Consider the following 26,229-nt stretch of genomic DNA (forward strand, 5'->3'; position numbering starts at 1 on the left):
CCTCTACAGAGTGTAAAACTGTTATAATAGCCGTGCTCGCGGTTAAGAGCGGCCCTGGACTCCTTATTGAATAATAACAAATAATCGCTGATGTTTTTTAAATGCTATCTCATTATTCATGTTATCAGTTTCATGTGATTAACCGAGGGGGTTGCTAAACGTGTTGCTACTCAATTGCTAAAATTATGACTCACTAAAAGCTAATCACAGTAAACTAGTGCCAACCTTTTGAGCCTCTTGAACCCCATGTTATATTACTGAGTACGATATGTACTTACGCTTGCTTTATATTCAACTTTTGGAAAAAAAAATCCTGGATGGGTAACAGAAGATGGATCTTGGTTAAAGTTTTTTAGGAGTGTTGAGCGTATGTTACCCCCAGTCAACTGTAACTGTGGCTCTGGAGGCTTCACTTGAAGATTAGAATGTGTATTTCCGCTACTCTGAAAAATATCTTGTCTCTATATAAAGCATTGTCTCTTGATACTATTGTTAATTTGTCGTCAAATGTGTGTGATTTATTTCTGGGCACACGTATGATTCTACATTCGATTTTGTCCTTAAAATCGGGTGTGACAATACCCCGGTCATTTGCTGGTACTCCCAAATTTTATACGACTTCATATTTCTAGGAACAACTTGATGGGATTAGTGGATCTTGACTCACTATGGAGGTTAGAAAACCTCACTTATTTATTTCTTTCACACAATAAGCTAACTGTAATGGAAGGGGAAGGTAGTAACTCTTCATCTACCTACCTATCTCAGCTCGTGCACCTAGAACTTGCTAGTTGCAATATAGCAAAAATACCAAACTTATTGATGTGTCTTAACCTCGTGAAGTATCTAGACCTTTCAAGTAATAAAATAAGTGGAGATGTACCAAAAAGGATATGTTCACTGGCATGGGACTCAATTCATCTGTTATCCCGTTCAATGATACCTTAGCTATTTTGGATCTTAGTTACAATAGGTTTGAGGGGCAAGTTCCTATGCCGCAGTCGTCAACTAAACTCTTGGACTATTCAAATAATACATTCTCTTCCCTTCTTCAAAGCTTCACATTATAACTTAGCAACACTAGTTATCTTAGGTTGTCAAACAATAATATAAGTGGTCATTTACCACATTCAATTTGTGATTCAACCATGGAAATCCTTGATCTGTCATATAACAATTTTACTGGACCGGTACCATCATGCCGGATGGAAAATGGAGTTTTGAGAATAATAAATTTGGGGGAGAATCAATTCAAAGGGATGTTACCCTCCAATATTTCAAGTGCATGTTCTGTCCAGACAATAGAATTGCATGGCAATAAGATTGAAGGTCACCTTCCAAAAGCACTCACTGCACCGACTTGGGGCTTCTTGACCTTGGAAGGAATAAAATTGCGGATACATTTCCATCTTGGCTAGGGGGCCTTTTGAATCTTCGTGTCCTTGTCTTGAGATCCAATCAGTTCCATGGTTCAATAGGTTCTCTTGAAGATGAGAAATCGGGAGATCAATTCGCAAGTTTGCAAATAATTGACCTAGCCTCAAACAATTTTTCTGGTGAGTTGCATCCACATTGGTTTGAAAATTTGAAACCAATGAAGAAGTATAACAATACAGGACAAATCATAGGCCATGGAATCCTAACAAGTGGATTTTACCATGACTCTGTCACAATATCATATAAAGGGTCTATGGTGACATTTGAAAGGATCTTAACTACCTTAACAGCAATAGACATATCAGATAATGCTTTGGAAGGTAGAATTCCTGTGTCAATTGGAAATCTTTGTTCTCTACATGTACTGAACTTGTCTCACAATGCCCTCAGTGAAGAAATTCCTCCCCAACTTGGTAGCATCGCTGCTTTGGAGTCTCTCGGCCTATCTTCAAACATGCTATCAGGTGAGATCCCGCAAGAGTTGACAGATCTCACCTTCCTTAGCATCTTGAACCTGAGCAACAACCAGTTGGTAGGTCAGATACCACAATCGCATCAATTCACGACATTCCAGAATAGCTCATTTGATGGCAATGTCGGACTCTGTGGACCCCCTCTATCCAAGCCATGTGGCACTCCGACAAATACTCAGACTGAAGAGCATCCACAAAACTCCTTTGACATTGTTTTGTTTCTCTTTGTTGGTATGGGATTCGGAGTGGGATTTGCAGTAGCTATTCTAATGAAGCAAGATTGGATGTGGAGGTGGTTGCATATTATAAGGATTCTATGACCTTGGCCTGAAGCCGACCAGTTGTTTGCAACTTTGATTTACCAAAAAGGGATGATATAAAAGAGGTTGCTGCTCATACAGTTACGTTATCCTTAGCACATAAAGATAAAGTGTTAGTTCTTGTGTGTATGTAATCTTGTGGAATCTTGTAATTGTTGGTATTTTTGCTTACTACTACTTTCTGGTATTAAATATGTTACCAGTGATCAGAATTATTCATCACAGTGGCATTCTCGAGATGAGAATTAGACCTTTTTTTTTGCACACATGCATTTCAAATGGAAAAGGTATGTCCCTACCACCGCCGATCTGTGGGTTGGACTAATCGGGGGAAGGAGATGGTTTTGGGGATCGGCGGCGGGAGCAGCGAGTGGCGCAGACAGGTAGTGGTGAGGAAGATGCGGCCATGCAGGAGCGTGCGCGTGTGCATGTGTGTGGCGATCAAGGAGGTGCGCTGTGTGGCCGGCCAGGAGCGTGCGCGTTCCGCGATGGGCGCCGTGACGCGCAATGGCGCCGGCAAGGAGGAAGACCTCTTGGTGATCAATTGATCCATTCCTCTCACGAGCACCTCAGATTTTGAATTTCCCCCAAATTTCTCCCCTTCTAGGTTTTTCCCGAGATTTGAGTTTTTCGCAAAAAAGCTTTAACCTTGCCGATGGATCTTGGTGAAACGAGTCGAAGCTGCATTTAAATCCTTGTTTCTTTGCTTTGAGATTGGCTCAATTCTGTTGAGTTCTGGAGGTACGCAGTTTTTTCCCTGCACTCCTGTATCTTTTCTGAAATGCATTCAGCGTGCAGCAGCAGTTCTGTATCGTTATTTCAGACCTGCACTTCTTTTAGTTTCTCAGCATTCACCAGTTCTGCTGCTCTATTTCTTTGCTCTGCTCTCAGTTTTATTTGTTCTGCAAGTTAGTCTGTGCAAGAACAGCAGGTAAGCAGATCGACAATGGCTTCGGAGTAAGTGCAGAATCTCAGCCTATCTATTTTCTCAGATTTGTGACAAGTCCTTTTCAAGATACACTGGTAAATCGTTTAAGTAATCATTGCATACATCTTTTTGGTCAGCAGCTCTTTCGCTCCTTTTGACATAGGATCTGTGTTATGTTTCAGTAGTTGTCTGAATTAGCTGCTCTCTCTGCTTTTCAGTTAGTTCAAAGGCTCAAAGCTTCTCCGTATTCCTATTAATTATCAGTACAGTTCTGAACCTGTGTTATGATGTTCTTCTTGCAATAGTGTCGCATGTTTCTGTTAATTCGAGCACGTACTTGTTTTTAAAAAAGAGTTTGACCTCTGCTTATAAGAAAGCACCATGTTTGATACAAGACTGGGGTTACCAGTTTAAGTTGATACAAACATATAACAGCCTCGGCAAACACTAAGCAGTTCAAAGCAAGGATAACAAAACAGGGAACATAAAGCCAAGCTACAGAGGCCCTAATTTTCTCCGATGTCCGACAGCTCCACCACGCTAGGCTTGAAAGACTTCATCCATTGGAGCACCTCCTCCTTCACACTCAGAATTCGCTCCCCGTCTACCTCCTTTAGCAGAATACTCCATTTCTGCAGTAAAGTCAAAGCAACATATACCACATCAGTTGGCGCCCTTGCAGACCTCTTCTCAATTGCCATCTTGTTTCTAGTAGTCCAAATAGCCCAACTAAAACCTGCAAAAACAAACATAAGAAGTTTAACAGGTAACAGCCCCTTGCCCTGTAACCACACCCCAGAAAAATGATCCACCGATCTTGGATATGTAACAAGGTGAAACACCTCCTTAGCAATACCCCAAATTAGTTTAGCCATTAAACACCCAAAAAAGATATGATTCACTGATTCCAGCTCCCCACAAAGACAGCATCTGTCACTGCCGTTCCACCCCCTTTTGGCCAAGCTATGGGCCACCTGAAGTTTGTTGTTAAAAAATTGCCACAAAAAAAAATGATTTTCAAGGGAACCTTACATTTCCAAATGATTCCAACCACCCTACTTGCAACCCCCCCATCAGACAAAAATCTATACAGGGATTTCGTAGAGAATTAGCCCTTCTTCTCCAAGGCCCATATCACACTATCAGTAGAATGCCTTTCCAAGTTAACCTCATCCAAGTCCTCCAACAGCTCCTTCCACAACTCAAACTCTCTCAGGGAGAGGGCTTTTCTAAATTCTATCTGCCACTCCCCTTCTTCCCAACAGTCAGCTACTGTACAGTCAGTGTCTCTGACCAACCTGTACAGCTCCTCATAGTATATCTGTCTGTAAGCCAATTCGAGCACGTAGCCACGTACTTAGTTCACCTCAGTTTGTTCTTGTTTTTGCTGTAGCAGTATGTCTGTCTGAATGTCTTTCGAGTTTTTGCTCTGTAGTACGTCGTCAGCCAGTAGTAGTGCATTTGGTTCCTCTTTGTTTGCAGCTTGTTTTTAGTACAGAAAAGTTTTTTTATTTTTATTTTCAGCTTGTGGTTAGCTTCTACAGTGTGCTTGTCTTTTGTTTCAGACCTTGCTTATTTTGCTTCTACAGTGTGGTTTTAAGAAACTAGGGTTAATCTGTCACTAGTTGGCTTATGTGACCTTGATGATCAGAAGGGAGGTGCTCTGGTCTAGTTTGGCATGTGTGCCGCAACATGGTTACACGAACAGGCTCGAGTAGCCAGGTCATGGCATGAGAGGTGTGGCATCGATGTAGGTTTTGTAGCTCCAAACTCAAAACAAGAAGAGTAAGCGGCGACGAAGAGTTGTGAACGGACAGGGGGAGAGAGTGAGAGGGAATAAAAAAAAAAGTTTGCTCTTAAATAAAGACTTAAACATAGAAAGTATAGATATACATGTATATGTATACATATAGATATAGATTTGCAGCTTCTGAGCTAAGTATGTCAAGTTAGGGAATAGTCGGTCAAAATTAGGTCTGGCACCATTATTAGGTGTAAGCCCGTCTCAAACGCCATAAGCTTTTTGAAAAAAACATCAGAGGCGTTGAGACAACTACGGAGTATTATTGTGAATTTAGAAGAGGGAAAAGGCAACAGATATGATAGTTCCTCTGTGTATGAAAAGAGAAAACAAGACTTTGACTCGGTGCCCGAAACTAGCCGCCGATTAGGACCTTATGAAGAAAAGGAAAGGGGCCGTGCATGGAGTGATGATTAATGTTAATGTGGTCATTCAACTGTTTCCACTGAGTGAAATTAAACAAAGAGAAAGTAATACACTAGTGGAGTGCTTTCAGTTCACGATCCACCACGCACATGAATGTGCAGCATGCCATTGTGGGTGTAATGCGCGTGCGATGACCGACGATGACTTGGAAACTTGAACAAGACTATCAACTTCAATTACAAATGCAAATATGCCATCCTTGTGTTACCAGCCAGACAGTAGCCTAGCATGCAAAAATGGCTTCCAGTTGCATTGGTTGGACGCCATTGCTGCTCTGTCTCGTACAGCTCCTCCACTTCCACACACATGCCGCCTCCGCCTCCGGTGTCCATCATCACGGGCATGCCAACCTCACTCGCCACCACTCTGCTCCTTGGCTATGCCGTCCAGATCAGGCAAACACTCTGCTTACACTCAAGCAGTCTTTCAGCTTCCACCCAAACGGAAGGTTCCCCTATGACTTGGAGTCCACCACCACTCTTCCGTCGTGGAAACCTGGCAAGGACTGCTGTCTCTGGGAGGGCGTCGGCTGCAGCAACTCCTCCTCAGGCCATCATGTCGTCACAGCTCTCGACCTCAGTGGGTTTCGATTGAACAGTGATGGAATTCACCCCGTGCTGTTTAATCTCACCTCCCTCAGGATGCTCGACCTGAGCATGAACAATTTTAGGGGCTACGACGACATCCCATCAGTTGGTTTCGAGAGACTCAGTTCGCTTACCCACCTCAACCTCTCCACTTCAGTAATCAGCGGTCAGGTACCTATTGGCATTAGCAAACTCACAAACCTTGTCTCCTTGGATATTTCCGATCGTTCTATTGATATTGAAGACGCGGAAGATGATGACTACGATATCGATGCCATCTCCGTCGCAGCTGATGGGTATGGGTATGACCTCTCAGTACCCTATTTCCACAACATAGTGGCGAATCTAAGCAATTTGAGAGAGCTTTACCTTGATGGTGTGAGTATAAATTCGTCTGCACAAGGTTGCTTCAAAGCTCTAGCTAAATCTGTGCCACATCTGCGGGTTCTTAGCTTGGGGTACTGTGACCTCCAAGGTGATATCAGCTCTCTCTCAAGGTTGAAGTCTCTAGTCGTGATCAACCTCAGCGGCAATTATGATATCACCCCCGGTCCATTTCCTGAGTTTCTCATGAATTTTCCCAATTTAAGAGTGCTCCAACTATCTGGTATTAATCTTCAAGGGTGGTTTCCTCGAGGAACATTTCTATCAAAAAATCTAAGGGTACTCGACTTGTCCGGGAATCCAGATCTCTCAGGCCACCTACCAAACTTTTCTAATGCAGCTTCTTTAGAAACACTATGGATAGACTCGACCAACTTTTCCTATGATAAATCAAGCAATTGTAGCAATTTCAAGGCATTGACAGAATTGGTTATCGATGGAGAAATAATTTCCACAAATTTCCGTTCTTCATTTGGTATGCTTGCATCCTTGCGCAGATTGACCGTGATAGGACTATATTCACCAAGACAATTGGAGTCACTCTTTTCTTGGTTTGGAGGCATCAAGAACCTGAGAAGCTTGGAGTTCGACTACTGCGACTTCTCCATGACAATACCTTCATCCATTGGAAATCTCAAAAACTTAACAAGTTTAGTCATTTCTGAGAGCAACCTCACAACACAAACATTATCATCAATTACCAATATTATAAACCTAAAATTTCTCAAAATCGAGTGCGATGATGGCTTCTTTGCTATTCCATCTGCTATTGGGAATATGACTAACTTGGAAAGATTGCACATCCTGAATTGTTGGAGTTCTCGGCCAATAGGCCCAATACCACATGAAGTTGGCGCACTGAAGAAGCTGGAATCACTAGTACTACCTTCTATGGGTCTTTCTGGCACAATACCAAGTACAATTGCTAATTTGACTCAACTGACTGAGCTGCAGCTTGGAGGAAATTATTTCAGTGGTAGAATACCAAGTACAATTGCTAATTTGACTCAGTTGACTGAGCTGCAGCTTGAAGGAAATCATCTCAGCGGTAGAATACCAAGTACAATTGCTAATTTGACTCAGTTGACTGAGCTGCGGCTTGAAGGAAATCATCTCAGCGGTACGGTTAGCTCACTCGCTCATTTACACCTAGTTTTTGTAAATAAGAGCATCTCCAAGAGTTTGTCAAATTTTACTTGTGATTTGCCAACTCCCAAAATTATATGCCAAGTAAAAAAATAATATATCTTCAAGAGTTTGGCATTTTTGACTTGGTAAAATAAAAAAAACCGTTAACAAAACGAAGAGGCCCGCTAAGCGAACGAAGAGCCCCGCTAAGCGAACGAAGAGCCCCGCTAAGAAACGAAGAGCCCCGGATGCCAAGCCGTATACGCGCGCGTATATTTGCGCGCGCGGAGGGAAGATTTGCCAAGTTGCTATTGATGCTAAGTTGTTTTGCTAAATTGTTGGAGGCTATTTTTTTTGTTTTGCCAAAATTATATGGATGCCAAGTTGAGATAGCAAACTCTTGGAGATGCTCTATAAGCTCACTCCGTACTATTTGGAACTCCTAAATTGCTCTTTTTGTTTGTGTTTCCTATACTGATTCTTCTGATCTTGTAATGAACTACAGTAATAGAGCCAGTGCATTGATGTAGAAATTTGGTTGTTTAAAACCTTATGAAATTTATATTGAATAGGTTTGAGTGTGAAAGGATAAACTAGGACTAACAGCCCGTTCAATGTGCATCATTCATTGTTTTGCGTAGAATGTACTAATTCCTTATGCAAGCATAGTATCTCCTTGGAGGGGCAATGCATTATGTGCTACGTACGGTGATTGCAAAGTGGAAGGGATTCAAGGGGTTATGGTATAGCTATTGCATAATTTTTGGGGGGTTGGTCCAAAATGATTCCTTCTGTGATGCAAATAACCATGCAGTTAATTTATTAGGCCAGTTCAATTTTTCAACCTAGAAACCGAATTAGGACAAACTGGCCCCCGCATCGCTCCTCCTTGGGGCGGAAACCTCACACCCTGTTTAGTTGCACCCCAAAATACCAAATTTTTCAAGATTCCTCGTCACATCGAATCTTTGAAGGCATGCATGAAGTATTAAATATAAATAAAAAATAAAACTAATTACACAGTTTAGACGAAATATACGAGACGAATCTTTTAAACCTAATTAGATTGAACACTAATTACCAAATAATAACGAAAACGCTACAGTAGTGTTTTGCCAAAAATTTTGGCATCCAAACTAGCCCTCAATCCCCAGCGCTGGTGCCCACATCACCCCCCCCCTGCCTCGCTGCCGCCCAAGCGGGTCGGGTCCCCAGAGGCTCGTGCTTTTTCCTCCCGCAAAGTTGAGGTCCAAGCAAGCTCCAGTGACAGTGGTGGCGGCTCTTTTGGCTCCGGCGGGTGGATCCACTTTTCCCCCGGCCGGATCTGCGAGGGGCGGCCATATCCGGTGGGTTGGAGCTTGATTCCGGCAATATCGGCCTGGGCAGCAGCGGTGGAGCTCGAGCCACAGAACCCGCATGGGTGGCGACGCAGAGATCGTGCGGGTGGCGTGGAAGTTGCCCCAAGTGGCGGCCGGCGGCGCCTGGCTCATTGGCACGGAGGCCGCGCGGGCGGCGTGCCCGTGCCTTGCTTGCGAGCTCTAGACGCGGCAGCGCAGCAGCAAGCGGGTTGTGCGCGAGTTGGCCAGCAACACATGGTGAGCGCGGTGGTCGATGACTCGGCCAACCGATGAGGCTTGGCATGGTGACGTGGATCTGGATGGCGTGGCGTTGGAGGCCACAGATCTGCGTGTTGGTGGCCGGATCTTATAAGAAGCCGGAGAAGCATGGTGATGCTGAGGTCCTTTGTTGGACGATTTCCAGGCCCGGTTTCTTTTATAAACATGATCAATTTTCCTCTTTTTACTAATATATACGTCGAATGGTTCCAGATCTTTAAAAACCCAAATCAGAAACATCGGTCAGTATCATTTTGAAAATCAAATAAAAAATATACCGAATAGGTTTGAGTGTGAAAGGATAAACTAGGACTAAATTTCAATGTGCATCATTCATTGTTTTGCGTAGAATGTAATTCCTTATGCAAGCATAGTATCTCCTTGGAGGGGCAATGCATTATGTGCTACGGTGATTGCAAAGTGGAAGGGATTCAAGGGGTTATGGTATAGCTATTGCATAATTTTTTGGGGGTTGGTCCAAAATGATTCCTTCTGTGATGCAAATAACCATGCAGTTAATTTATTAGGCCAGTTCAATTTTTCAACCTAGAAACCGAATTAGGACAAACTGGCCCCCGCATCGCTCCTCCTTGGGGCGGAAACCTCACACCCTGTTTAGTTGCACCCCAAAATACCAAATTTTTCAAGATTCCTCGTCACATCGAATCTTTGAAGGCATGCATGAAGTATTAAATATAAATAAAAAATAAAACTAATTACACAGTTTAGACGAAATATACGAGACGAATCTTTTAAACCTAATTAGATTGAACACTAATTACCAAATAATAACGAAAACGCTACAGTAGTGTTTTGCCAAAAATTTTGGCATCCAAACTAGCCCTCAATCCCCAGCGCTGGTGCCCACATCACCCCCCCCCCCCCCTCCCCTGCCTCGCTGCCGCCCAAGCGGGTCGGGTCCCCAGAGGCTCGTGCTTTTTCCTCCCGCAAAGTTGAGGTCCAAGCAAGCTCCAGTGACAGTGGTGGCGGCTCTTTTGGCTCCGGCGGGTGGATCCACTTTTCCCCCGGCCGGATCTGCGAGGGGCGGCCATATCCGGTGGGTTGGAGCTTGATTCCGGCAATATCGGCCTGGGCAGCAGCGGTGGAGCTCGAGCCACAGAACCCGCATGGGTGGCGACGCAGAGATCGTGCGGGTGGCGTGGAAGTTGCCCCAAGTGGCGGCCGGCGGCGCCTGGCTCATTGGCACGGAGGCCGCGCGGGCGGCGTGCCCGTGCCTTGCTTGCGAGCTCTAGACGCGGCAGCGCAGCAGCAAGCGGGTTGTGCGCGAGTTGGCCAGCAACACATGGTGAGCGCGGTGGTCGATGACTCGGCCAACCGATGAGGCTTGGCATGGTGACGTGGATCTGGATGGCGTGGCGTTGGAGGCCACAGATCTGCGTGTTGGTGGCCGGATCTTATAAGAAGCCGGAGAAGCATGGTGATGCTGAGGTCCTTTGTTGGACGATTTCCAGGCCCGGTTTCTTTTATAAACATGATCAATTTTCCTCTTTTTACTAATATATACGTCGAATGGTTCCAGATCTTTAAAAACCCAAATCAGAAACATCGGTCAGTATCATTTTGAAAATCAAATAAAAAATATACCGAATAGGTTTGAGTGTGAAAGGATAAACTAGGACTAAATTTCAATGTGCATCATTCATTGTTTTGCGTAGAATGTAATTCCTTATGCAAGCATAGTATCTCCTTGGAGGGGCAATGCATTATGTGCTACGGTGATTGCAAAGTGGAAGGGATTCAAGGGGTTATGGTATAGCTATTGCATAATTTTTTGGGGGTTGGTCCAAAATGATTCCTTCTGTGATGCAAATAACCATGCAGTTAATTTATTAGGCCAGTTCAATTTTTCAACCTAGAAACCGAATTAGGACAAACTGGCCCCCGCATCGCTCCTCCTTGGGGCGGAAACCTCACACCCTGTTTAGTTGCACCCCAAAATACCAAATTTTTCAAGATTCCTCGTCACATCGAATCTTTGAAGGCATGCATGAAGTATTAAATATAAATAAAAAATAAAACTAATTACACAGTTTAGACGAAATATACGAGACGAATCTTTTAAACCTAATTAGATTGAACACTAATTACCAAATAATAACGAAAACGCTACAGTAGTGTTTTGCCAAAAATTTTGGCATCCAAACTAGCCCTCAATCCCCAGCGCTGGTGCCCACATCACCCCCCCCCCCCCCCTCCCCTGCCTCGCTGCCGCCCAAGCGGGTCGGGTCCCCAGAGGCTCGTGCTTTTTCCTCCCGCAAAGTTGAGGTCCAAGCAAGCTCCAGTGACAGTGGTGGCGGCTCTTTTGGCTCCGGCGGGTGGATCCACTTTTCCCCCGGCCGGATCTGCGAGGGGCGGCCATATCCGGTGGGTTGGAGCTTGATTCCGGCAATATCGGCCTGGGCAGCAGCGGTGGAGCTCGAGCCACAGAACCCGCATGGGTGGCGACGCAGAGATCGTGCGGGTGGCGTGGAAGTTGCCCCAAGTGGCGGCCGGCGGCGCCTGGCTCATTGGCACGGAGGCCGCGCGGGCGGCGTGCCCGTGCCTTGCTTGCGAGCTCTAGACGCGGCAGCGCGGCAGCCAGCGGGTTGTGCGCGAGTTGGCCAGCAACACATGGTGAGCGCGGTGGTCGATGACTCGGCCAACCGATGAGGCTTGGCATGGTGATGTGGATCTGGATGGTGTGGCGTTGGAGGCTAGATCTGCGTGTTGGTGGCCGGATCTTATAAGAAGCCGGAGAAGCATGGTGATGCTGCAACCTTCAGGGGTGGCAATGTCGGTTGGTGGTGCTGCTTACTCGTGCAGGTGGTGCTGTTTATCCGGCAGTGAGGCCGAGCAGCTGCGCGTCAATTTCGTGGTCTCCATTAGGGGGGTGTTTAGTTACCCAGAATCCCAGAACCCAAACTTTGGCACTATGCAAAAAAAGATTCCCTGTCACATCAAACTTGCGATACGTGTATGGAGTACTAAATGTTGACGAAATCAAAAACTAATTACACAGTTTGGTTGTACTTTGCGAGACGAACGTTTTGAGCCTAATTAGTCAACGATTGGACAATTATTACTAAATACAAAAGAAATGCTACAGTGCGCTAATATTTTGAAAATCAAATAAAAAATATACCGAATATATTCCCAATACCTCATAGGAGCTAATATTTTAAATAAATCTTAGCCTTTGGTCTATAAAATACATAAAACATTTAAATGATTAATAATTAATTGAAATATTAGAAGAAGAAAAAAGGAAAATTAAAGGCGGGAAATCTCGGCCCATAGTTCAGTGTTGGTCTCCTTCATTATCCTCATGTTTTTTTCGAAGGGAAAAAATCCACATTCTCCAAGAGTACCTAATATTTTCTTCCTAAAAACATGGAGTTTTACAACTCCTAAAAAAGTATTAAAAAGAATAAAGAAGGCCATCTCCAAGAGTTTCTAATAATCCACTCCTAAAATATAGAAGATAATTTTACATCAGGAATCCTATACTATTTCTAAATTATCATAACCACTTTTATATATTCTTTCTCTCTTGTACATTTGTATCTGGAACCTTTTCCTACTCTTTATTCTTTCCAAGCCCTTCCACCTTTAGATTGGGCGACAAACACGTTGGGTGAGAGAAGATACGCGTGACTCGGAAGCGCGTAACTTTACATGGAACGGGGTGACTTTTCCCAAGTTCTAAAAGATTAGGAGGATGGATTAGGAGTTGTTGGAGAGAGGTTTTTTCTCATTTTGCTAAAAACCAAGGATTAGGAATGGATTTAGGCAACTCTCGGAGATGCTCTAAAACTAGGTAAACCACCTCCGTGAACTTTTAAAACCGTTCGTTTTACATCCCTGACCCGTTATAAGCGGTTTTCAAAGACGGTTTTGTCTTTTTCTTTTTTATTTATTTCGGTCGAATCTTAGAAAAAATCATAGTAAAATACAGAAAAATCATAAAATGGAAAAATTCCAATTTTGTTGGACTCCACATGAGTAGATCTACACAGTAAACATATAATATGATATGCTTTAGTACAAATTTTTTTTTGTTATAGCTTTGGATCTATGCTTTTCTATAATTAATTCATAGCTGCAGTTTCTATAATCCAATTATGGTGAAATTTTTATGTTGGGCTAATTATTGTATGCTTGAACTGTAGTAAAAATTTCATACTCATTGGATCATGTATAACTTAGTTATAGATTTATTTAGGTATATACCTGTAAAAAGTATTTAGAAATCCACATTGTAACTAAATTTATTTTCTTTGTGCAGGAGAAATCCCAACATCTCTTTTCACTCTTCCAGCTCTAGGCTACTTAGATCTTTCAGAAAACCAACTTTCTGGTCCCATAAATGAATTCGATGCTGCATCTTCATGCTTGAAGAATGTATACTTGGAAATGAATAATCTGACAGGGCAAATCCCCCAGTCATTGTGGGTACTCCCAAATTTGAAGAATCTCAATATTGAGGGCAACAACTTAATGGGCTCAGTGGATCTTGCGTCACTATGGGGGAAGAACCTCACTTCTTTATTTCTATCATACAATAAGCTGACTGTAATAGAAGGGGAAGGTATTAATAATTCTTTATCCACCAATCCCTATCAGCTTGTGAAGCTAGGTCTTGCTAGTTGCAATATGATAAAAATACCAAAGTTAATAATGCATGCCAAGCACATGATTTTTCTAGACCTTTCAAGTAATAAAATCATCGGGGATATACCAAGTTGGATATGGGAGAGATGGAATTATGACCCCATGTGGATAAGTCTTGCAGACAACATGTTCACTGGTATGGAACTCAATTCATATGTTATCCCATTCAGTAACACCTTCTATTATAGTTTCAATCTTAGCTCCAACAGGCTTCAGGGGTTGATTCCTATGCCATACTCATCAGCTGAAATATTGGATTATTCAAATAATAGTTTCTCTTCCCTTCTTCCAAACTTCACGTTATACCTTAGCTCCACTCAGTATCTTATGTTGTCACACAATAATATAAGTGGTTATTTGCCACGTTCAATTTGCCATCCACTTTTGGAAGTCCTTGACTTATCGTATAACAACTTTAATGGACTATTACCACGATGCTTGATGGAAAATAGTCTGAGCATAATAAATTTGAGGGAGAATCAATTCAAAGGGATGCTACCTTCCAATATTTCAATTGGATGTCCTATCGAGACAATAAATTTGAATGGCAATAAGATTGAAGGTCAGCTTCCAAGGACACTCTCTAAATGCACTGACTTAGAGGTTCTTGACCTCGGAAGGAATCAAATTACAGACACTTTTCCATCCTGGCTAGGGGGCCTTTTGAATCTTCGTGTCCTTATCTTGAGATCGAACAAGTTCCATGGTTCAATAGGTCATCTTGAAGATGAAAAATACAGAGGAGGACACTTCTCAAGCTTGCAAATCATTGATCTGGCCTCAAACAATTTCTCTGGAAAATTGCATCCGCAATGGTTTGAAAATTTGAAATCAATGAGGCAGGATAACAATAGTGGAGATATCATATATCATCCAATAGCGGCACTTTACCAAGACAGTGAAGATATCATATATCATCCAAACATACCGGGCCTTTACCAAGACTCTATCACAATATCATACAAAGGGTTCACCATGAGCTTTGAAAGGATCTTAACTACCTTAACTGCAATAGACATATCAGACAATGCACTGGAAGGAAATATTCCTACTTCGATTGGAAATCTGCTTTCACTGCATGTACTAAACATGTCTCATAATGCCTTCACTGGACAAATTCCACCCCAACTTGGTAGCATAACTGCTCTGGAGTCCCTGGACCTGTCTTCCAACATGCTATCAGGTGAGATTCCGCAAGAGTTAACTGATCTCACCTTCCTTAGCACCTTGAATTTGAGCAATAATCAATTGGATGGAAGGATACCACAATCACGTCAATTCGACACGTTCCAAGAGAGTTCATTTGATGGCAATGCAGGACTCTGTGGACCCCCTCTATCCAAAAAATGTGGCCCTTCGGATATTCCAAGTGAAACACATCTGAAAAACTCCTCTCATGGTGTTGATGTTGTTTTGTTTCTCTTTGTTGGTGTGGGCTTTGGAGTGGGATTTGCAGCAGCTATTCTATTGAAACTGGATTATTGGATCAGCAGGTGGTTCCATATTTTCAGGATTCTATGTTGACTTGAAGGTGCCTGATTGCTATAAAGGAGGTGCAATATGTCATGCACAAACAACTTGGTGGTACTGCATATTCTACGGTACCTAATTATACAGTATGGTTTAGGCTATCCTTAGCACATCAAGATAAGTGTTAGTTGTTTTGTGTATGTAATCTTGTGGAACCTAGGTTTGTTTGGCACCTTGGCTTACTAGTACTTGCTGGTCTTGTTACTATATGTTATCAGTGATCATTGCTCATCAAAGTGGTGTCATGTAGATGACAAGTACACATTTTGTCAATGTCCAAGAAACTGCTACTTTGTCAGTGACTTTTGCTCTAAATCAAACCTATTATAAACTAAATGCATGTGTTTCCTTTCCCATGTTCCTTTACATCGATGGCAGATTGGGCCTGCATACCACTCACCAAATACGGTAACAAGAGGTATATATAATTAGGATTGATGAGGAAGTATCCCGGGTGTGTCATTAGGCTTGTGGTGACACCCAGAAGAGAGTACGCTATATCATCTGTGAATGTCAGTCAAGATTATGCTACTAGCTAGTACTTTCCAAAACAAAAAAAAAAGCATGCTACTAGTAGAATTGCAATGGCTTGCAAGATAGAAGTGGGTTCCGTGGGAAGCATGACATACTGCAAAACCCCAGCAGGATTCCCCAGGGGATCCTGCTCCTGGATGAAGGCGCATGTTTTCCTTTCTTCTCATGAGTAACATGATGTATGGAGTGTATATATTAGCCTTCCAACTAGGCTATAGATTCTGTCATTTATATGGGTTGATTATTAATACTCACAATATGACATTCGCACCTAGTACAGAGCACTGACATGCAGAATATGAAAGATCAGTTGAGCTTCTTTCTCATATTCATTGTAAGAAAAGCATCCAGTGTGAACCACAAGATCTCTCAACAGGCCTTTTGTAAGAAGTAGGGAGTCTAGGAACTACCTTTTGTATGAACCACAAGAATGTATTTTCCTTGAAACAGTCAAGTATATTCTTGGTAGTACACTGTAATAATGAAAAACCTTACATGCGAACCTCCCGACATGCAGTTTATTCCTCAACGAAAGACATGCCTAAACTAAGGTTCAACACGAAAAACAGCAGTACATTATATATATAAAAAAAACAGCAGTACAGCCTACAGGCACTGTGTAACTGTGTTACATCATGAACTCTGTTGTTTCAAGATGGTTACATGAGGAAGTCCCTGGGGTCCGTGACGTACCCCGTCAGGGCCGAGGCGGCGGCGGTGTAGGGGGACGCCAGGTAGATCTGCCCTTCCTTGTGCCCCATCCTGCCTGGGAAGTTCCTGTTCGTAGTGGACACGCAGACCTGCATCCAGGTTACCAGATCCATATGTTAAATTCATCTCATCAAAGCCGCACACGTCAACATACTAGAATTTCAGAGTACTTGTTTTCCTTCACAGACTGAAGGACTTCAATCAATGACAAAAAGTTCTACAATACTTGTAGTTTCAACTGGCATTGATAGCATCTATACACGTAGAGAGAGAGAAAAAAGAAAGGAAAAAGAATATGCATCCCCCAACAGGAGGGGGGAGGGGTCTAGTAGTAATAAGAAGGTGCTAGTGCTAAATTTGCACAGGGTGCATTATTGTTTAGTGATTCCAGCCATAACTATTCAGTAACAACATTAGAACAGCAACCTAGCACATAACTGAGATGGAGGTACAGTTATGTACCCAAGTAAGCATAATTTGCGCATCAGTTAGCCAGTCAGAGTGTGAAATTTGTATGTGCACAAGATATATTTTATCATTTGATAGTTCTTTGCTTTTTAAGGTAACAGGCAGAGCTTTATCATTCAATAGTTAAGATAACATAGCAACATACTAATTTGTGCACTAGAACCATAGTTCCCCACCCTAGGTATATACTAAGTACCATGCCTATTATATAGAAATGCTTCTAGATTTGCATGTGATACTTACCATAGGTTCATTCATCCGTGCATATGTATCACGAGGGCCACCCAAACAAGCACCACAGCTAGGACTTGCGGGTGTATCACAACCAGCCTCCTCAAATATCTGGGAGCAAGTTTTGCCACCAGATCCTGGTACAGGGAGGCTATATACGTCCATCCACACCTGCAGAGATTTATCACAATATTTCCAAATTATGAACAAGTCTACACTCTAAATGGTGATCACATTGGAATATTTTTATTCTAAATGTCACCTTTTGTGTAGCAGGGACAAGAAATGTGGGAACTTTAACCTTCTTTCCCTGGATTAAAAAGAAAAAGTTTCCAGTAAGTCAAGTAGCCATGGGATAGGAGGTCTGAAAGATAACAAGTACGTACACCATGATAGGATTCAAGCTTCTTACCGAGGCTAAGAACACCTTTGCAGCAGCAAGGAAGTCCTCAGTCTTACCACCAGTGCAAGAACCAATATAGACTCGGTCGATCTTGACATCCTTGCATTCTCTTGCTAGAGCACGGTTGTCGGGCGAATGTGGCTGCAGATTCAAGAAAGTTATTATTGCTTCGTTTTTATAGGAAAATCAACAAAAGATTAAGATTGCAAAATACTACATCAACAAACCTTGGCAACTACTGGCTCCAGTTTTGATACATCGAAACGGTAGTCACTAAAAAATCTGGGAACAAAGGCAAACAAATAAAATAAGCAATAAATCATGCGCATGACGTATCAGATGATCACACAGAGGCAAATTTGGAAGCAAAGAAATGACTTCATCTTTGATAGAGGACGTCCCTCCTTTAGTTCTTGGAAGAGGCTATTCATGGAGGAAGCTAAACTGCAAGCTTTGAGATTCAGTGATGCTAAACGACCGGCTCTCTCTTTGTATAGACTCCCTAGCTTAGTTTCTTCTTCCATCATCCTTAGACCTGTTGCTCTTTCTGTTTTGGTGTCTGTTGTATAGTTGTACAGGCTTGTTCCTTTTTCCCCTTTTTTATTTAATAAAAAAAAATCTTACAGTGGGGGCTTCCCCTGCTGTATTCTCGCTCAAAAAAAAGATGATCACACAGAGACAACAGAGCCAAATGTCTGGAAGGAAAGAACTAGACAACAAATTATACTTCTTGAATGTGCATAACATAATCAACTTTTGAAGACAAGAGATAAGAGAATATGGAAAAACTAGTGGTGTATCTTTTATCCATTTACTTTCGAAGTTCGATGTTGTCTAACAAGGACTCGTGATCTGTAAGGCAAATAACTATAAAACTGAAAACATGCACATAGATGCATACATAACATGAGCTAAAGGTCAAGAAAAGCAGGGACAGCCTATAGTCACCTGGCCTGAGCATCACTGTAGACAGGTTCATAATCAATTGATGTCTTACCCTGCAGTATACCAGCATAACAACAATGATGTCAGAACTATTCTACAAACTAAACAGTACAAGCTCATTTTTGCAAATTGTTCTGAGCACTCTCTCAAAGTTATTGGAATGTTATGAAAGAAAAGCATATTGGTCCAGCTTTATTATGAGCATTTCAAGGGGACTAGTTTTGTACCTCAAGGTATTTAAATGTAGTTTCATCAGCAGGCACAACACCGTTCTTTCCACCAGCTTCAATAACCATGTTGCATAGTGTCATACGCTCTTCCATCTAGCAAGTGTGTGAAAAGGACTAAGTTCAATGTTACGAAGTGTGGCAATTAATTAAGATAATCTTGAGCAGGAAACGCACAGTTAGACTTTCTACAGTTGATCCAACAAACTCCATTGATTTGTAGGTTGCACCAGATACTGAAATCTCACCAATAATCTGTAAGTAGCAATTAACAAGAATAAGAAGTCCTGATTACAGGTAGATCCTAAGAAAGGAACAAATTTAGCACAGCTTGTAAGCTTACTTGCAAAATCAGATCCTTCGCAAGTAAATAAGGCGGCATTTCTCCGTCTAATACAAACCTGATAGTAGGGGGCACCTGAAATGAACATTAAAACAGATCAAAACACTGTATTCTTTTTCTGGAGTTGACTGAAGCCGTGAAGCGTATCCAGTATCCACAATATATGACAATGCGATAAGATAAATATAACTGATGTATAAGTAGTGCTACCTGAAATACTGGATACAATAGGCAATATTTCTATTATCGTTATCCTTTGATGAAATGCGAGTCAGTGTAACAACAATAATATTTTATTGATTCTCATACTTTGATTTGTAATATAAAAAAAATTGTCACTCTCCTGACCGATAGAAGAAATAGAGGTACAGTTCAGTTTGCGTATACCCTGTCTTTTTTTCTTTTATTTTCTTTTCTTTTATGATTTTGGTTCTGTAAGACTGATTTCAAAATTTTACCTTCGGAGAGTAACAAGAACCATGGGCATACCTTGAGAAGAGCTTTTCCAGTGCCCAACACAAAACCTGCATCGGTGTTTCCAATTCCGGTTGCAAATTGACCGAAGGCTCCAGCATTGCATGTATGAGAATCAGTACCCAGGAGAACCTAGACAGCAATTGGAGCAGGTTAGCGCTCCCCGACATGCTGATGTTGTACAATCACAGGTGACCTGTATACTTGAAAAACAGCAAGGTACCTCGCCTGGTCGGCAGTGGCCTTCCTGAGCAAGTGCGACGTGGCAGACGCCTTTGTAGTCTGGATTAGCCTGCAAACAACTCTGAAATGTAAACTGTTCCGGAAGGGCAAAAAACTAGAAGGAACCTAAACTTTAGTACTATGAGGCAGAGAAGCTAAGATATGAATGAATTGAAATGAACCGAGAAGCAAAGGAGTGGGAGGCATACCTTGAAATTGCTGAGGTCCTTGATGTCATAGAAGTACTTGATGTTCTGCTCCACACAGAAGTCCCTGATGATATCGACATTGCGGTTGGCGCGCTCGTCGCTGGTGAAGATGTAGTGGTCCGGGATGATGACGACCTTCTCGCGGTCCCAGACCTTGGCGTCCTCCCCGAACTCCTTCTTGAAGATGCCGATGGTGCCGGGCCCGCAGACGTCGTGCGTCATGAGCACGTCGACGTCCACCCACACGTTCTCCCCGGGCTCCAGCGCCGCGCGCTCCGACGCCCGCGCCAGGATCTTCTCCGTCATCGTCATCGCGCTCTTCACCTGGAGAGGGGCAGGCGGGCGGGGCGGCCGCGCGAGTTCGTGTGTGTGTGAATCGAACGCGGCGCGCAGAGCAACAGCGACAGCAGTTCGGGATTCAGGGAGGAGAGGGGGGCGTACCGAGCCGGTGGACGACGGGGCGCGGGGGGCGCGCGCGGGAGAGGCGACGGCGCGCACGCGGCACGGCTTGGTCCGGCGGCTCGAGCCCGCGCGGTGCTGCGACGGCGCCGGCGCGGCCAGCTCCTTCTGGGAAGGGAAAGGGAAGGGGGCCGGTCAGTAACGGGGCGCGAAAGGGCGAGGAGGGAGAGAGGACGGACCTTGTGGGCGAAGGCCGCGGAGGCCTTGGCGGCGGTGGAGATGGAGGAAGCCATGGCGTGGCGGCGCGCGGTCGGCCGGGTCGGCGGGGGTCGTCAGGTCAAGCGAGAGAGAGGGAGGGATTGGGGCGGGGTGGTGCGGCGTGTGGGCCCGTGAGGGTCACCGGGTGAGGTGGGAAGTGGGCGAGCACGAGGCGGTGGTAGCTGCGACTGCGAGTGGGACCAATATATAACGGTGGGGAAAGGGCTCAGGTGAATGGGTTTGCAAAATGACGGCTTTGATGTCGGTATATGACCCATTGAGCTATGAGCTGTTTAGGCTAGCTTTGACATGACATGGAAAAAAAATGGCATTTTACTTAGTGTTTTCTCCCTCCAAAAGCACATTTGAGTATAAATAAAAAAGGTCTTCAAAATCGTTGAGCTTCACTGTTTATATTCCAATATTTACCAGTTGTTACAAAACAGCATAATCCGGTCATGGACTTTGTACTAGAAACATGTGTATGATTTTACTGATTGTCGAGCATAAACTTACATAGTATTCCCTCCATTTTAAATTATAAAAAAATTGAATTTTAATATATATATATATATAAGTGTATAACAAAAGCTACGCATCTAGAAAAACCAAAACAACATATAATTTGGAAAGAAGGGAGTAGTATAATCGGTCTATATAAAAAATGCATCTCACATTGATAAACATATAGAGTAGGTGAGAAGATTATAGCGATACCAGGAGTGCTTGGCTGCACTTCTTGTCGCTGCTACAATTGCTAGCCACAACAAGTGGAGCCTAACAAAGCTATTTATTCATGTAGTTATGGAGAACTAAATATTTACAACCGATGATCAATTATGGTTTTTACCCTCTCGATCCAAAATTATAGGTGGTTGTCCTAAATCAAATTTCTTTAATTTTGAAAGTTTATAGAAAAGATATAGAAACATATTTAACATCAGATTACTCTTATTGATTGTTTTCTCATTTCATTACATATAGTATGTTCTAGTACTGCATTTATTCGAACTTATAGGTGTCAATATATATTCTTTAAAGACGTGGCTAAAGTTGGAGAAGGTTGGTTTAGTACAAAGCCAAAGTGACCTATAATTTACGACTTATTATATATAGAGTAATAATTTTGTCAACCGGTTCCAAATTTCATCAGAACTACCTTAACAAAAAAAAAAGAACAAATCTACTCAGCTATTGCTAACAGCCATGTTTCTCTTTTGCTAGCTAATTATTTGGTTCATCTTTTGGAACTCATGGTTCCTTGGCCACTACTCTCCCCAATTGGCATTTGCAAACTTGGACAAAACTGCTGGACAAGCGGCATTTGCCAACTTGGCCGCTACGCTTGCTCATTTTGTCTTGCCAGCCCGTGGATGAATACGCGCACGTGGTCCATGTCCACCCACTTGCGTTCTGTTCTTCCCACGTATGCTAATTTGGCAGCCCACGGAAGCGCAGCCCAGCGCAACGACGCAGGGTTTGAACGGCCCACTTTAGGACACCGGAGCACAAGGTGAAGCCATTTGGACTGCGCGGTGGCCTGCGCTGCGTGGCTGCGCCTGCACGCTCTCATGCACGGATCCGCGGAGCGCGTCCGGCAGCTCGGCAGCCAGCGCGGGTGATGTGCAGCTGCCGCGCCTGGTCGAGGTACATATGGCCAGGACGCCCTCCCGGGCCGCGGCGTGAAAGGCATGCTCGGGCGTGAGCCCCGCGGCGATGCCCGTGGCAACGTGCTGGTAGGAGTAGAGCACGCACGGCCTCGGCGCGGAAGGAGGCGGCGGAGGACCGCCTCGCCGTCACCGTTGGCGCGCGACGGACAGCGCCGGATGGTCAGGTCACAGGTGAATGATGTAGGTGAACTGCGCACGCGCCTTGGCCGACGCCGCGGTGACAGCAGCGAGGCCGCCCGAATTTTTTATTTTTTAGCTTTTTTTTTTTTGAAAAATTTTCACCATAGAGAGGTAAGATTTTAAAATCTGGACTCTTGACTCGGCGTCATCGTTGCTGGCGCCGAGCTTACACTTCTCGGCGTTATCGTTGCTGGCGCCGAGGTCTTGGGCTCAACGCAGACGTGGCGGTGACTTGGCAGTCAGCTCAGCACCGTAGATCCTGGCGCCGTGGTTATTAACGCCGAGGTGGTGTTTTAACCCCGCCCCTGCCCGAGCCTTCTCCCTCTTTTTTCTCCTCCCTCGCCTCGCCGTCGCATCCGTCATCTGCGCATCGCCGCCTCGCAGCCTCCGCCTGCTCTTCCTCTCCCCCGTCTGCGACCTCCACTGCCCGTGCCCTCCGCCGAACGCTGCGCGGCCCGCAGGGCGTGGCGGCGCTCCGGCCCACCTCCGGCCAGATGCGACGACACCACGCCGGAGCGCCCCCCCTCCCCTCCTGCCTACGCCCTCCCCCGGCCGCGCGGCGCGGCACGCAGGGCGCCGCGGCGCCACGCTGCACCAACGTGGCCGGGGCACACCGCGGCCCCACAACAGCGCCGGCCCGCCTCCGGCCATCTCCCTCGCGGAGCTTCGTCCTCGCATACTCCTGCAGCTTCGTCCTCGCGTACTCCTGCAGCAGCGACGGCCGCGCCCACCGCCCGCAGGCGCAGGGAGGCACCAAGCGTCCTCCGCCGTCGCCCAGGGAGATGTGAGCAGCAGGTAGGCTCTTCTTTTTCTCTCTTTTTATATCCTCAATTTTTCCCATATGATATATTGATATGCACATGAAAATTCATTTGCAGGGCCACTACCTCTCGCTGATAGTGTCTACCACCTCCTCCTGCATCATGTGACAGGCACGAGGAAAATCACGTTTACTCATTTTGGTTCTGCAAGCTCATTTACATCTCTGAGCATTCAGAAAAACGAATCTTTGTGTATGTCATTCAAACACATAGATGTTAGTTGTCCATTAGCCAATAAATTACTTTCTCCTTTCAGTTAGCTGCCATATCCATTAGTTTTGTTCATTGCTGCAGTGCAATTTCATCTTCTACCGGATAATCTAACGCAATGTTTGTTCAATGAAAAAACATGTTTTGTTCAGTTGCTGAACTGAATTTGACAATGTATTTTCTCTGCACAGAAAAAATTGTGATGATCCTTCTCATACACTACATAACTTCTTATTTGCGACAAAGTCATGCTGGCACCTCGGTGTGAAATAGTGTGACGCCGAGGTTACATATCTCGACGCTTTTTGATAGACCGTCGACCTTTTTAGTAGGTATTGGCAACACAAATTAAAGGAATTGCACATAACTGAATACACACCATTTCCAGACATAGCATTTGAACATAGTTCATACAAGTTGCATACAAAGTTCCCAGTAATTATTCAAAGAGATAGAATGGTCCATACAAGTTTGCAACATAATCCATCCATTTTGTTTCCAACATGGGCAATACATGTTGCCAATAATACACACAAAAGTTAGCACATCAAAAGGAACCACTCGTGCGCGTCGTAAGATGGCATTGGCTCAACTTTGCCCACTTCACTTGACGTGATGCATTCTACAAGAGTGGACCACTGAAAGGCACAAAGGGGCTTCGTGTAAGGCTTGGAGTAATAGCACAAAGGGGTTTACCAATGTAACATTCAAAGGCAAGGATTGTACCTTAACGTGGACGCCGAGTCCTACGCTTGCCTCTACCAAGTGCATACGTCCCTGGAGTGAACCTGTCGACTGGTTTGGACGTCCTATGCGGACATCTAGTAGCAGAGGATCCTTGAGTTCCCTGAGGTGCATCATCAAGCTATGACATGCCTAGCTCATCATAGTCGATGTCGTCATTGTCATAGTCATCGTCATCATCTTCTCCTTGGTCGCCTCCTTGGTGTTCTCCTTCGTCATCATCATGGGCAGCGCTGGACGTACCTACACCACCATGTGAAGCCGATGGGCCTGCACCATGTGAACCAGATGGAGCAGCAACAAGCTGTGGTGGGACTGCAACATCTTGGCCATGTCGACATCCGATGCGTGCTGCTATTTTGCGTAGGCGATAAATGGCACACTGCGGTTGTCAACACGATGCAAGTAAACCAAATGTTGAATATCCTAGTCTAAAGACAACAAAAGTTTGAGGACCACCTGAAGGGCCTGTCGTAGCAGGATAGCCTCATTAGGATCACCCTCGGGGATCATCAACGCCACCCCTTGCTCTGCTATTGTCCTCATGATTCCCTTGCCCTAATCAAGCAATTCGTTAGTACATTGCCCACCAAAACTAAAAAAACAAGCTTTGGTTCTCACTCACCGCTCGGGTTAAGAGAGGGGCGACCTCAACTTGTTATCCTCCTCGAGTAGCTTGGTCATAGGGGTTGTCACCTTCATCCGAGCTCACCATCTCAGCAATATCTTGCTCTGTCCAGGCTGGCTTCAAATGTAGCCTTATCCTTTCCCCTAGCTAAACAAGGTACTCACGGAATGCCTTATCTCGATCAACAGCGTGGATTCGCATGTTGTTCTGCTCAAACAAATGCCACTCATCGATGAAACACTGGTGTTCACTCTGCCAGTTCGTGACCTTCTTTTGGCGTTGTCGATTCAACCTGCAATATTGACAACAATTCAAAGAAAATGATACGTTTCAATGACACGTGACATAGTGGAGGTTACATACTTGTGGAGCTGCCAGCTCATGGAGAAGTCCTTCGGAGGACAAGGCTGTATCCTACCAAACTGTCATGCGACACGGTGAGGAAGATGGTACTCCACTGCGTAGAAACAAATGAGCGGGCACCTCATCGTCCACAACTCCTCGTCTTCCTTGCATAGTGTGCTCAAATTCATCCCCGTAATCCTTTCCCGAGTATATGGACGCCATTCAACCTGCATACAATGTGGTGAGAACTATGTACACAAATACAAATACGAGTTAGCGTGTTCACAAACTTACGTGTTGTGGCAATAGGATGTCGAACTCATTCATGTAGCTGATGTACGCGCGGCGGGAGACGTGGTAAGTACCGCAAGCTCACTCGTAGAGGTGTGCCACAGTAGGGGCGACGACTGGGTCTCTGGCTGGGAACCAAGCCTGAGGGTGTTCAATCTTATGCGGCCTCCCAACTGGAAGTCTCTCCCACATCCAAATCTGAAAAGTTATAGAAATGTGTTAAACAAACAACAATCAAAGAATTCATACTTACACAAGTTTTGATTTACCTGGAATAGTGTGGTGCACCCTGACATTGTAGTGTGCGTGCCTGCAGGCCACCGGCAAGCGTCGCACAGCTAACGGTATAGGAAGGAAAGTACTATCGAGCCCCAGCTCCTGTTCCCGGCATCGTCCCAGTTAAGAAGGCACGGGGATGTACATCCATGACGTCATGTCTCCGGTGCCGTCAGGGGATAGAACAATACCAAACATGTGTAGGACCCAGGCCTTGCAATAGTAGTTCATGGTTGCCTCATCTGCTAAGGGTGGGCACTATTGAAACTCCTCTCGAAGCCACTTCAGTGTCATACCACTGTTGTGCCGCTTCTTGCCAGGCTGAAGCTCTAGTAGGGG

At 44.4% G+C, this 26,229-nt stretch overlaps 2 protein-coding genes and 1 pseudogene across 2 annotated transcripts; 2 read left to right on the plus strand and 1 right to left on the minus strand.

Annotated features, from left to right (window-relative positions):
• Positions 1–893: 893 nt before the first annotated feature.
• On the plus strand, positions 894–2,230 carry LOC136465114 (receptor-like protein 9DC3; annotated as a pseudogene).
• A 488-nt stretch (positions 2,231–2,718) lies between these two features.
• On the plus strand, positions 2,719–15,649 carry LOC136465115 (receptor like protein 22-like). Its single transcript, XM_066463978.1, has 4 exons — positions 2,719–2,766; positions 3,022–3,161; positions 5,816–7,404; positions 13,386–15,649. The coding sequence occupies exons 1-4, from the start codon at positions 2,719–2,721 to the stop codon at positions 15,293–15,295; spliced, it is 3,687 nt and encodes a 1,228-aa protein (XP_066320075.1). The 3' UTR covers positions 15,296–15,649.
• Positions 15,650–16,134: 485 nt separating this feature from the next.
• LOC136466572 (3-isopropylmalate dehydratase large subunit, chloroplastic-like) lies at positions 16,135–20,888 on the minus strand. The gene is made up of 14 exons (XM_066465016.1): positions 20,707–20,888; positions 20,510–20,635; positions 20,069–20,392; positions 19,861–19,929; positions 19,653–19,769; positions 19,164–19,238; positions 18,998–19,075; positions 18,821–18,916; positions 18,597–18,646; positions 17,876–17,930; positions 17,658–17,789; positions 17,508–17,555; positions 17,258–17,416; positions 16,135–16,635 (listed from the first exon to the last, which is right to left on the minus strand). Exons 1-14 carry the CDS (start codon positions 20,758–20,760, stop codon positions 16,495–16,497), a joined length of 1,524 nt encoding a protein of 507 aa, XP_066321113.1. The 5' UTR covers positions 20,761–20,888; the 3' UTR covers positions 16,135–16,494.
• Between the last annotated feature and the right edge of the window lie 5,341 nt (positions 20,889–26,229).

This window comes from Miscanthus floridulus, chromosome 7 (assembly GCF_019320115.1).
Source record: "Miscanthus floridulus cultivar M001 chromosome 7, ASM1932011v1, whole genome shotgun sequence".
In the NCBI taxonomy this organism is placed as follows: Eukaryota; Viridiplantae; Streptophyta; class Magnoliopsida; order Poales; family Poaceae; genus Miscanthus; species Miscanthus floridulus.

Bases quoted from the DNA above. Each gene is read 5' to 3' on its own strand.
- LOC136466572 (XM_066465016.1), bottom strand. From the start codon at position 20,760: ATGGCTTCCTCCATCTCCACCGCCGCCAAGGCCTCCGCGGCCTTCGCC. The intron at 20,393-20,509 runs GTACGCCCCCCT...GCCCCTCTCCAG, and splicing joins CCCCGTCGTCCACCGGCTCG to GTGAAGAGCGCGATGACGAT. The intron at 17,556-17,657 runs GTAAGAAGCTTG...TTTTTAATCCAG, and splicing joins CAAAGGTGTTCTTAGCCTCG to GGAAAGAAGGTTAAAGTTCC.
- LOC136465115 (XM_066463978.1), top strand. From the start codon at position 2,719: ATGGGCGCCGTGACGCGCAATGGCGCCGGCAAGGAGGAAGACCTCTTG. The intron at 2,767-3,021 runs GTGATCAATTGA...AAATGCATTCAG, and splicing joins GCAAGGAGGAAGACCTCTTG to CGTGCAGCAGCAGTTCTGTA. The intron at 7,405-13,385 runs GTAGAATACCAA...TTCTTTGTGCAG, and splicing joins TGAAGGAAATCATCTCAGCG to GAGAAATCCCAACATCTCTT.